A 12,759-nucleotide genomic window follows, 5' to 3' on the forward strand; every position below is an offset into this window, starting at 1 on the left:
TGAGAATTTCTATTTTTTTTGAAGATAATGATAACATGATTGTAATAAGTTCTTTTTGTAAACAGAAATCATCTATTTCTTTGTATTATGAACACACACTATTTGAAACTCAAAATAAGATGTCATAGTCACCTATTCATATAGTTTAGCATTGTTATGTTTACGTTAGCTTCACAGTATTTAATAATGTATGCATGGGTTTTTATTGAAGAATACAGTTACTTTGAGAATTTCTATTTTTTTTTGAAGATAATGATAATGATAATGATTGTAATAAGTTCTTTTTGTAAACAGAAAATATCTATTTCTTTGTATTATGAACACACACTATTTGAAACTCAAAATAAGATGTCATAGTCACCTATTCATACAGTTTAGCATTGTTATGTTTACGTTAGCTTCATAGTATTTACTGCATCCATATATATGGCCTCTATTAATAGCGCAAGAAGAGACACCTCCAACACATAGGTGTTATTGAACAACAACAAAACGAAGTACACAGCTCTGCAATTATTCTTTTGAATAACCTAGGGTGTTTGCATGTAACAATTGTATGGGTATTAAACGCTCTCATAAGTACAATGCTCTGCGGGTCAGCCAACGCCCCGGTAACTACAAACTGGGAAGCCATTAAGCAGCCCTGTATGTGTACCCTATACCCTGGCGTGGGTGCGTATGATGACGTGCTTGTGACAAAAGTACGTTTTCACTCCGAGGACCGATTGCCCTTTGATAAGCATTGAGTCGACAACGCCGACACTGTCGTTGTATGATATCTTTGCGAATCTCTGCACTACCACTTGACTGTCTTGGTACGGCGTACCGTTCACCATTGTTGTTTTGAGCACACACAGGACATTGCTTGCCAGGTTGACTGCCATTAGTTGTGATTGATAACCGAATTAGTCGCCAGCAGTGGATCATCGACTTATGCTAGTACATTCGACAGCACAGTGTGCTATTGTGTTTTTAAGGTGCAATTACCACCATTACTGCAAGGCTCCAGCGCAGTCCCTCTATGACATCGAGCAGGCTCTTGGGTACACATGCAACGTAAACTTGCAAGGTTATTTGTTGAATCAACAATTTTAAAATCAGCGTATCGTGACGGAGTCATTATCAGAACAACTGGTTCACCTCCATGACGGTGACCGTGTCTCCATAATCATACGAACAACGTAGCGATGACTTTCGAACTCTAAGGACATTTTCTTGAAAACCAGGTAATGTTCGAGAAGAAAGATTTTTCAATCGAATAAATATCTTAACAGTAGGTATCTGCACAATATATTAGTGAGGAGTTCTACTTATTAAATCTACTCATTGAACCCCGGTCGTAACCATGACAACGGTAAAAATACGGAGTGAATGCTCTATTCCTGAATGTGAAACTTGAGCAATTGTTGACTTGATTGTCAGGTACGTAAATATGACCCCCTATATTTATTGTTTTTTTGTACGTGTCGCAGGCTGGCACACTGAACTAGAGAGCCTGTGAGTGTGATTGGTATATACATACGTCAGATGAACTACTCTCTTTCTAGGACATATGAATAAAGACATACTATATTCATCTTTTTGCTGAGCCGAGAATAAACACAATTGCTGTCTTTCGTAGAAAAGTAAAATGGTGTTTCAATATGCCCACCAAAGCAGAAGAAAACGGAAATTAAATTTAACCATAGGGAATTCATGTGGAGGCATGATTTGCAATTACAATAATTACTAAGTCTGAAGTTATCCAGAAAACATGGCGGCAATTTACAGCGAATTTGCTACCGACTTGCCTCGTTAATTTGGTTTCAGAATAGTCCCTCATTCTATATTGATAGAGGGACTGCGGTTACAGTCTTTATCTCATATAATGCAGTCTGTTTATGAGGTCTTTGATCTTTCACATTGAATGACCCTTTATGTAGTTAACTGTGTCTTGCGATATAAATATAACCCCTTTCTTTAAAAAAAAAACGCGTTTTCGAAATTTAGTAATTAACTGTTCATAAATAATATAATTTAGACTTAAAAATTAAAGATTGCGTCAAAATAACTTGTACATGTTATGCAAGTTGGTTGAAATAAAGCATTAGGTAGAAGAAACTAATTTGGCAAGAAGTGATCCAAATAAACACAAATACTGAATGAATTATTTGAATCTCAACTCAAGAGTCGTGGTTTTTGAAATAAACCAGCAATACACCTTTAGAAAAAGATGCACTACTGGGATATGTAGCTACTTTTCTGAGCAAATGAAAAGCACATCACATGGTGAATGAACAAACTATAACTCCCGGGAATAATAGTTGTCTGCAGACTTTCAAATAAGTCGCGCCCCTAGCAACATCATGCTTACGTCACATTCAACAAGCGTATCGCTCAAATAAGTATTTTGTTACTTGGAATATAGCAAATCTATAAAAATACAGTATTTTTCCCATGATGGACTACTACAAATAAAACAATATTGACGATCAAGTTGTGAACCGGATGCCTTACATTCATTGACATGTAGGACACTGGACTAGACTATCTGTCACTAACATATGAAAGTCTGTGTGGGTTATTGCACACATTACGTAATATTGATAAGATGGCATTTTACTCTATACTGACGCGTCAGATATGATTTATCGTGAAACAAAGACATTTGTTTTCTTGTAATGTATACCAAAATCTGATGAAATGAACTGTGTGTAAACGCCCTGAATTGCTGGTACGTAGCATTAGTCTATGTAACATGTTACTGTATGTAACACGAGTATATATATATATCAACCACATTTTTCATGATTGTCTCTCTTGGGATTCGCGGACAATATCACTTGTTGCATCGTAAGGGTGGAGATGTGTAATTATTCATTTGGACACTACATGCTTTTTAGTAAAAAAATAATGTTTTTTTGTCGAAAAACACTAAAACACGTAAATATAGATAATTTTGAAACTATTTCGAAGGAAATCCACTTTTACATAAAAAAATAAATAGTAAGCATCAAAATGTTCTAATAATTCATGACAACCATAAAAAACACTATGAATTCAATTGTAACTATAGGTTACCGAGCTGAATTTAGAGATATGAACTTATTTTGCAATGCTATATTGCTAAAAATCGTCATTTTCGTGGATGATCGGTCTATTCGTTGAGTCCAACGATTAGACTGTTGTATCCGAATATAACACGAAAACCAATTTTTTAAAGTTGACGGAAGCTGGTGTCCTGTGATGGCAATCTTAATTACGAAAAAAACAATGTGCAATTTGTATGTGCCTATACTATGATAATTCGCACTGTTTGAACATATCTACTGCAGGGTTTGGGTAACAAATATCGCATATGTTCGGGTTTATTAGAACAGTATTTGTGTATTACAAAAACACCAACCCTCATTATGTGTTTATATATTTGCCCCCTCTAATCTGTCAATCAGATATTCACAAGCTTTTGTCACGTGACATGGTTGGTACACAAACGTGAATGGTGAGAATGTTACGAATCAATAGTGACGGGTCGCCACAGGGGGCGTTAGAAACTGGCGATTTTTTTAAACACGATTAATAAAACACCTTGAAAATTGCGCTTATTCGGGCACATTCTCAATACTTGTTGTATGTATATTGTATGACGGAGCCAAATATTCCATATACGACGAAAGTAGTGAAAACACTCGCACTATTTTTTCCCCACACGGAAATTCCGTCCCGTTGTAAAAACAAACGTAAGGGTTTTGAATGAAAAAAATGTGGATTATAAATGATAATTACCATAGTACTTTGGACCTTTGTAAAAACAAGACTGCATATTTGAGATGACAATCAAACCAACCACATTGCACTCTTCTTAGAACATAACTACTCAGAGTTAGCATTCGCTGGAGTGCACTCGACATTGTATGCGAATACAAAATATATAAGATAAGATAATTCTTTATTACTACCGTAAAAAAACAATACATTTCTAGTTTGTATAAATTGTTATTATATATATTTGTTTAATAATGATAAAATCATCCAAGGAATGATATATGTTTAACTTTTTAATAATTTATATTATTGTTTGTTTTAATATAATTTCAGTTATTAGAACTGACGTGAAATACAATCGTACTTCCCATTAAAAGTGACGAGAGACCCTCCCCTTCTGATAGTGGTATGTTCCTCCCCATGGATTGTGGTTCATCCATTTATAAAGTCGCTCGTAATTGAGTTGTTATGCACTAGAGCAGATACATAGTAACTCATACCAGCATTTTTTCGATATCCTATTTCGTTTATCTCGTCCATTTGTTGTGAAAAAATGACATACTCTCGGAATATGGTATTTCGTTGTCGACTGTAGATGGACATTGTGGCAGGTTGTGAAGTATGCTACTTCGGATCTGAACTGTGTCAGTCAAGGTCAGTTACTCGTTACGTAATAAAACCCCTCCGTCTTTCTAATTTGAGTTCGCCTAAGGTTGCGTGCATAAAACTCAGACTGACGTACAAAACAGTGTTTTTCAAGGGGTTAAAGGGTCAATACACTGCACCAGCCGGGCTGCATTATCAATGCTTGCAATAACTTGAAATGGTAGCTTTCCTTTTACTGACATGATTAGACAGACAATGCTGCTCTGAAACTAAAATATTATTGTAGATTTATTTGTTATGAAGTCCAGTTTCGTCACGTATTTGGCCGCTAACTCAGTTGACGGAATGTATGGTATGCATATCAACCGCGTCAGTCGTATCACCTGGATTAGCCCCATCGCTAATAATTATTGGTCACGGTTCACTGGATGTATTGCTCTATGCAGCCACAGTCCCAGTTGAGCGACTGTGACACAACACAATTTTTTATGACAAGCATACAGGCTCCAAAAAACCCTTAAACAGAAAAAACCGATGACACTTATTTCTGAATAGCTCGACAGGTGTGCGTTCCTGTGAGAGTTACGTTTCCAGGCAACGCGGTGGTTATTTTGAATTATTCTATAAAAACGGAAACTTTCCTCCATCATTCGATATCCTGTCTCATAACGATCAAAATCCAGAGCATTGTTGAGGAATTCATTTCCTCCAATGCCATGATTGACTGAGCCGGGTATGAGACAGTTGAATGTGTTGTTAGGACTATATCATAGTGATAAGGGTTTCTTTTAAAGTATTCGTTATTTTTGCATAAAATGAATTATTCTATGTTGTTCATTTCGACATGTTGGTGGCTTTGTTGACTTTCATTTCCTATGTTGTTCCATAGTAGCACACTCCCTTCAATCGATGTCGTCGCGTGTACATTATGTCACTGATTTAACTTCCATTTTTTTCTATTTGTAATTTAATCCAGTCATTAATTTTCAGTTGATACAAAGTCACTTCAACGTATTCGTGCTCACGTGACATTGCATGACGTCACTGAAAAGTTGGGATAGGGCCTTGGTTTCACCTGTTTTTGTCTACCAATGACATTCTAAATCAGCGACTATACTATAATCCAGGAAGGTCAAATCAGGTGACGGCCGGTATTGGTGGATTACTGAGTGCCACCATGGTAGTTAATATACCAGTGCTGTGTTCTTAGTGTAAAACATATATTTTGAACTGTTCTAATATTGTTGGCCAGTTCTATCACATTTTCCATCATACTGATGGAGTATGCCTTTTAAGTATATTCTACTACGCTGTCACACCCTAGCCCAAGGTAATCTAATAGTATCACGTGACAATTCCCATAGTTGATACACATCTGGTAAAATGCAAAGTTTGAGGACCACACCCCATAACATCTGTCTTAGTATGCTGGTTATTATGATCTCCGTATTGATACAAATCTCTTTTGTGCCACACGCAGTGAATAATTGGAAAGGTATTCTATATTTGACGTCACAATTCAGATGATGGTTTATGTCTGGCGAGTATAATAGTTACTATTATCCTGTTATATCGTTACATGTTTGCTATAATTACGTCATTTCGTAATACATGTACCTTTCTATAAAGACTGTACAGAAGTAATTACGTTAATATCAGTAGTAGTCTTCTCATACTGTCTCTTGATAAGCTAGTATATATAACACAATGGACCATTGCGCATTAACAATGAACCTAGACTGGCAAAGTCGGGACTTTTTTTTTGTTTTACAATAATAAATACTAAGTATAATTAATTGTCTATTTGGCCGCGGTCACGCTAGTTTTCGCGATCACGCTAAAAAGGCCAAATAGACAATTAATTATATTTATTATTGTAAAACAAAAAAGAAGTCCCGACTTTGCCTGTCCACAACGAACCTTACTATGTAAATTTAAAAAGTTACCTGAATTGTAAATAAAGTTGAACATTATTCATTCCAACCAACCGTGGATAAATTTCAAAGGCTTGTTCAAGCAACAAATGGTGATATTTTACGAAATATTTGTGTGTTTGTGTTCAAAGCATTTGAGGCCAATGAACAATTGGTAACAAATTAATTATTATTTAATTATCCGTATGTTTTAAATATGAATAGTATCATATTCTACTTGTACCTGTTACATTTTAAGCATTGTTTTGATATGTTTGTATATGGGCCGGTGGCCTAGGAAAGCTGTAAATAAAAACTTATTACTGGAAATTGAAAAGCAAATTAAACGACAATTTTACCTGATTTGGGGCGTGGCCTTGAGTTAAATGTGTCAGTTGTACAAATATCGCGCTGTATGTTATTATTCAACACTTATTGAATAGAATGTGACGTCAATTTTGTTTGACTAAAGCAATGTAACCGTTATATAAATAATGGAATCGTATTGAATCGCCACCACACTACATTGTTCCTATCGATCAATCATATAATGCGTCTCCACAGCAAACACTCATAGTACAATATTAGCGTTCTGAAACTACATGTACATCCATATGATTCAAAACTCTTTATATAAATAAGAAAAATAGGTTTTTATAAGTTAAACGTATTAAGTATATATCAACAAAAAACAGAAATTCCATAACATATCAAGAGAAAAATATACAAAAATCTGGAATGAGACCAACAGTAGAGAAAACTCTAAGCTACACACATATAGATTTTTGACTAATAGAATACAATAATACAATAAAATGTGCACCATATTTAAACATTATGAAAAAAATATCTAACTAAGATTAAACTGTCATAGCATAGAAATCGGAGTAATGGGACATACACGTTCCAAAATAAATTTGAATTTGCAAAATATGTAAAACAACAGAAGAGGAAATACATTTCATAATACATTTCATAATACATTTCATAATACATTTCATAATACATTTCATAATACACTGTCAAATATATACAAATGAAAAACATGAAGTTTATGAACAATTCAACAGAATGTAAGAATGTACAATAATTTCTCACAGAACTATATATATATATACATATATATATATATATACTGGGGAACTATATATACACACAAATTCAAATTAATGTTTTCCATGTTGATAGTACTCTTCTTAGTATGTGGGCCGTTCCAAGGATGCAGAATTTTTGGAGTTCAAAGATGTTAATATCTCTCGGAATTTTGCAAATATAATATACAAAATGTACATATACATATACAAATTGTGTGTATTACAATTATAAACCGATTGCTAATGTATTATCAGACTGTAGTCGGGTACTAGAGTTGTGTTTCATTGAATTTTGCAAACTGGACTGGAACCGCGAGTCATTTAGTGTGGTTCTATGAACCCATTGGTGAATACTAACCTATGTCTACAATGCAGGAAACATGTCATTTATTGTTTTATTGTAAATGTGAACAACATGATTAATCCTGTAGGCTGTAACATGTGTTTACTTACTACTAAAAGACGTCGGTCCCATGAGACCCCGTTGTTTGTATGCATTGTTTTATACGTCTTTATTGTCCTCGTGAACCCCAGACACGATCAGTTTGTTCGAGTTAGCAGTACACAACAACCGCCATGAACATTGGCTTGACGATATACACTGTATATTGCCTTGATTCGTCCGATACGGTCCAAGCAGTACACAACAACCGCCATGAACATTGACTTGACGATATACACTGTATATTGCCTTGATTCGTCCGATACGGTCCAAGCAGTACACAACAACCGCCATGAACATTGGCTTGACGATATACACTGTATATTGCCTTGATTCGTCCGATACGGTCCAAGCAGTACACAACAACCGCCATGAACATTGACTTGACGATATACACTGTATATTGCCTTGATTCGTCCGATACGGTCCAAGCAGTACACAACAACCGCCATGAACATTGGCTTGACGATATACACTGTATATTGCCTTGATTCGTCCGATACGGTCCAAGCAGTACACAACAACCGCCATGAACATTGACTTGACGATATACACTGTATATTGCCTTGATTCGTCCGATACGGTCCAAGCAGTACACAACAACCGCCATGAACATTGACTTGACGATATACACTGTATATTGCCTTGATTCGTCCGATACGGTCCAAGCAGTACACAACAACCGCCATGAACATTGGCTTGACGATATACACTGTATATTGCCTTGATTCGTCCGATACGGTCCAAGCAGTACACAACAACCGCCATGAACATTGACTTGACGATATACACTGTATATTGCCTTGATTCGTCCGATACGGTCCAAGCAGTACACAACAACCGCCATGAACATTGACTTGACGATATACACTGTATATTGCCTTGATTTGTCCGATACGGTCCAAGCAGTACACAACAACCGCCATGAACATTGACTTGACAATATACACTGTATATCAAACGGTCAAACTTATAATTCATCCATAAGTGCCGTTATACCTCTCGATAGATTCGACAAAAGAGTATGATAAATATTACAAGACTGGTATTTTGAGAACAACTGTTTGCAGGGAATTTCTAAATGTTTTGATACCAGAATAAGCTGTAGAATTGTATGCACAAATGGCGTGATGATAATTAGAGTGATCAGTCAGATGGGTTATCTTTACAAATATCTACATTTACACTTCCAGTACTTAAAGCGCGGTGGTCGTCGCGCAGCGTGTGTTCGAATTTCATGTATATATAAATAATGTATTTTACACGCGTTGTATACGTCGCTATGAGTCCCATATCGAACAGAACGCAGCACGACGACCACCTCCCTTTAACTCATTACTTCTGTGTGCCCTGCCCTGCGTTTCAAGTGTTTTCATTGACTTCTATTGAGAGTTCAATTGTAGTGCGAGTCCTAACTACTTTATCTCCAAATAAGAGTTACCATTTTTACAATTCAAGTGTTTCAAGTATGCCTGACGTTTCTCAAATTGTTCTTCAGAATGGCCGCCATCATTGTCTTAGAGTAGCACACAATATGAGCAACAACAAAAACAAAAGAAACGTACCACCTATATATAATGTAGACCTTCAAACTAAACAACAAAACAATAAAATAACAACAGAGAAATAAAAAAACAGCACTGATAGAATGAAAACAATACAACAATTTTAGTAGCCGAAACATAAACACCTCATACAGTGAACATGGTAATTCTTTCAATACTGTGCGTTAAATTTAAAAACACATACGATTACAATCTGAGTTTTCTGTGCTTGTAATTTAGAAGTCTTTAGATGTTTACGTTTATTTACAAGCTATAATGTGGTCTTGTTCATAGATGACTAGATTATAACGCGTATCAATTATTGCTAGATATGTTACGACCTAGAATATATCATAAACTATCAATGCTGCATTAAAAGTAACATTCTTCGTGCTAAGTTGGTTCAACAATTAGTTGTCAGAAACGTAATAAGCCACTTAAGTCGTTTCCATGGGAATTGGATCTTTATTATATTATTCCCGCCTGATTAAATACTTGAGTAGGCTTAATTGCGTGGCTAACACACTGTTTGGCACATTGCTCCAAGAGGACAATTACACTATCAACAATTCCAGACGTTCTTTTGTAGATAACAAAGTCACCAAAATAGTGTGAATGTTTAGTTTCAAGGACAACAGTGCGCTATCAGAACTAGGTATAAAATTTACCTGCAGACACCTATAATAACTTGAAAATAGTTACTTAAATATCTCACATAAATATACTCTGATTACTGACAATATTCAATTATATGAAGATAGATTCCGGTACCACCATTCACACCAAATTATACTTTTCATTATGCTGTATTTATATACGTCGTGTTGCATTGTGTCGATAAAGCAAGAGATACGTACATTTTGTAATTAAAGCGGAGGGATCGTCACCTGCGCATGCGCATCGAGTCCCACGCGACGATAACAACACGCGCTAAACACGCAAAGGCTCATGGGTAGTCCCTTGTTTGTGAACAACGACATGTTATGGCTGTCTGCCGCATGCTTTAAGTAATTTGCATAATATTTTTAAAGTTTGTTTCTCTGAATCGAATTAAAATAACATGGTCGTTTTTAATGTCATGATTGTTTTTGTTTTCTTCTTGCAGTGATATGCATTAAAGACAGTTTTCTTGAATCTTGATGTTGATCTCGCTGTTCTCTATCACAACAATGGCGTCGTTTCTGCCAAGTTTGAAACGGCGGAGTGGAACATTTCACGTGAACCAGGAGCTGCCATCTTTTGTTATATCGTACATGGGATGTGTGCCTTCAGAGGTGAAGAGTGGCCAAGAATGCACAAAGAATATCGTAGACAACCTAAGCACCGCTCTTAAGGGTCAGACTTTGCCAAAGTTGACAGTGAGCATCACGACCAAAGGGATCGGTATGAAAGGTCAGAAGAAAGGAACGGACGACTTCATACCTATTTATGCCATCACCTACGGTGCGGCCGATTCTGTCCATAAGCGGGTTTTTTCGTTCATCGAGAGTAGAGAACAGGGACCGAATGGTCGGAAATTTTACTGCCATGCTTTCATGTGTCGCGACGCCACATCATGTCGTGTTATGATACTATACCTAATGAAGTCGTTCAATATCGCGTATGAAGAGTACTTGCGAGATAAAAAACGAAAGAACATACAGAGCAGAATTGAGAACGGTCCGAAGAGAAGTAGTAGTGATGAACCAGAGCCGGCATATCGCAACACAATAGGAACGCAGACAGAAACAGCAGTGCCGCTGGCAGTCAGCGCCGCTTCAATAGCCAGGGTATCTGATTGGCTGGAGAGATGCGTTCACCTGGGTGGGACGTCGCCGAATGGCTACCATGGCAACCGAGAAAGGCAATTTTCGGAGTTTGAGAGGAGAGAGAGGGAGTTAACAAACCCAGAGCAATTGAACAGCGAAATTGACTTGAGTATAGAACTAAAGGACCCGGTGATTCAGTCTGCTATACAGGGGTTTGCAGCGTCATTGTACCCCTCTGACCCTCCTCCCCCATATAAAGAATTTGAGGATGACCCAGATGAAGTATTCCATATGGACAGTCGACAGTGTACCCCAATGGCTGCTGGTAGATTTACTTAATACCCGAACGTTTTTAGTGGTTGAAATTACTTTTTTTTACAATTTCTATGTGTTGCTTATTAATCGCATGTCATGATGATTATATTGACACTTTGTCGCAAAATAGATAACCTAAATTAGCGCCCTCATCTTTGTAAAGGTGATTATCAATATGTTTCAGTTATTCAGAAACTCAACACTATATAAACGGTAGAATGTTTTTGTACAGATTGTAGCCCACTGTCCAGCGAATGTACCAACAAAAACAATTGGGACAGTATAGATAAAGCTAGGGCAATACAGTAGTATTGAAATATGTTGCTGACACCATGATGATAGTGAACACAGACTGTTTTGTATGATTTGTATTATCTGGCAAGGGTCACAAATGGGACTACTTAAGAGACATAAGTTATGTATATTCATGTTCGTGTACATGTATTAATGAAATAGAAAATGTAAACGATATTGGTGATGTGACAATAAACATATTTGTTTAGCAATGAATTCGACACAGACGAACATTTAACATTAAGTGTCCAGTCGGGACATCCTGTGTTGTACAGTATTGGCGAGCTGTCTGGCGCCTGGTGGCGCTATATCACAAGTCTCATCCCCACAAGCTCCATAATTAGTTATATTTTCCCCAAAACGGAAAGAGGACAGAGATTCTGTGCCGCTCAAACAGCATACTAATAGTTTGGGATTCGATATCTGCGTATTTTTACATGTAATTATAAGTCGAACGATTACGCTTCGTGAACATGTTTCGATAATAACACTAGAGCAGTACGGTGGTAGTTTCCAGAGAAAGTGCAATCCATGCATGGCTCCACACACAAAAAAGTCCAGTTGGCCACTGACTCGTGGATCGGATCTATGCTATAGCGCCACCAGGCATCAGACAGCTCACAAATACTATACCAGTATTCACGTTTATTACATTTCGACGGTGTGCCCCAAACCGATAGTATAGTAATCCACGCATGCGTAGTTTTACAGAGGGAATCCAGTTATTATTGTGATGTTTTTGTATGGATACCGATAAGTCACAGGCGTTCTATTTCGGACACTTTCCGTAGGTGGCAGCCTACCGAAGTATTTACTGTCGGACACAGTGTCTTTTACCATACACCCTAGAGATCAATGATATTGTTATAACTACATTAAGTAGACAAGGGAACTGGTGATTGTTGTAGAACCATAACTGCCTCAGCTCAAAGATTGTTATGTAATACAAGGGAATGTGAAGGGAAATGTATTGTAGTATTACCTCTGTGTAATTTACAATATATCTGCATTAACCTTCACTGTGAAGGACAATATGGGAGTTGACTTAAATGAATGGTA

At 36.7% G+C, this 12,759-nt stretch overlaps 1 protein-coding gene across 4 annotated transcripts; it reads left to right on the forward strand.

The window, feature by feature from the left end:
- The first annotated feature begins 619 nt into the window (after positions 1–619).
- Positions 620–11,916, forward strand: LOC144344666 (low density lipoprotein receptor adapter protein 1-like). 4 transcript variants are annotated; one of them, XM_085491378.1, is made up of 2 exons: positions 620–1,226; positions 10,449–11,916. In XM_085491378.1, exon 2 carries the CDS (start codon positions 10,483–10,485, stop codon positions 11,428–11,430), a length of 948 nt encoding a protein of 315 aa, XP_085347504.1. In that variant the 5' UTR covers positions 620–1,226; positions 10,449–10,482; the 3' UTR covers positions 11,431–11,916. The 4 variants fall into 4 exon arrangements, with proteins under 4 accessions (XP_085347504.1, XP_085347503.1, XP_077862673.1 ...); XM_085491377.1 differs by lacking the exon at positions 620–1,226 and adding an exon at positions 1,250–1,422; XM_078006547.2 differs by lacking the exon at positions 620–1,226 and adding an exon at positions 4,188–4,398.
- The last annotated feature ends 843 nt before the right edge of the window (positions 11,917–12,759 follow it).

The sequence above is a fragment of the Saccoglossus kowalevskii genome, chromosome 16 (genome assembly GCF_978046115.1).
Source record: "Saccoglossus kowalevskii chromosome 16, keSacKowa6.1, whole genome shotgun sequence".
Taxonomy (NCBI): Eukaryota; Metazoa; Hemichordata; class Enteropneusta; family Harrimaniidae; genus Saccoglossus; species Saccoglossus kowalevskii.

Bases quoted from the DNA above. Each gene is read 5' to 3' on its own strand.
- LOC144344666 (XM_085491378.1), top strand. From the start codon at position 10,483: ATGTTGATCTCGCTGTTCTCTATCACAACAATGGCGTCGTTTCTGCCA.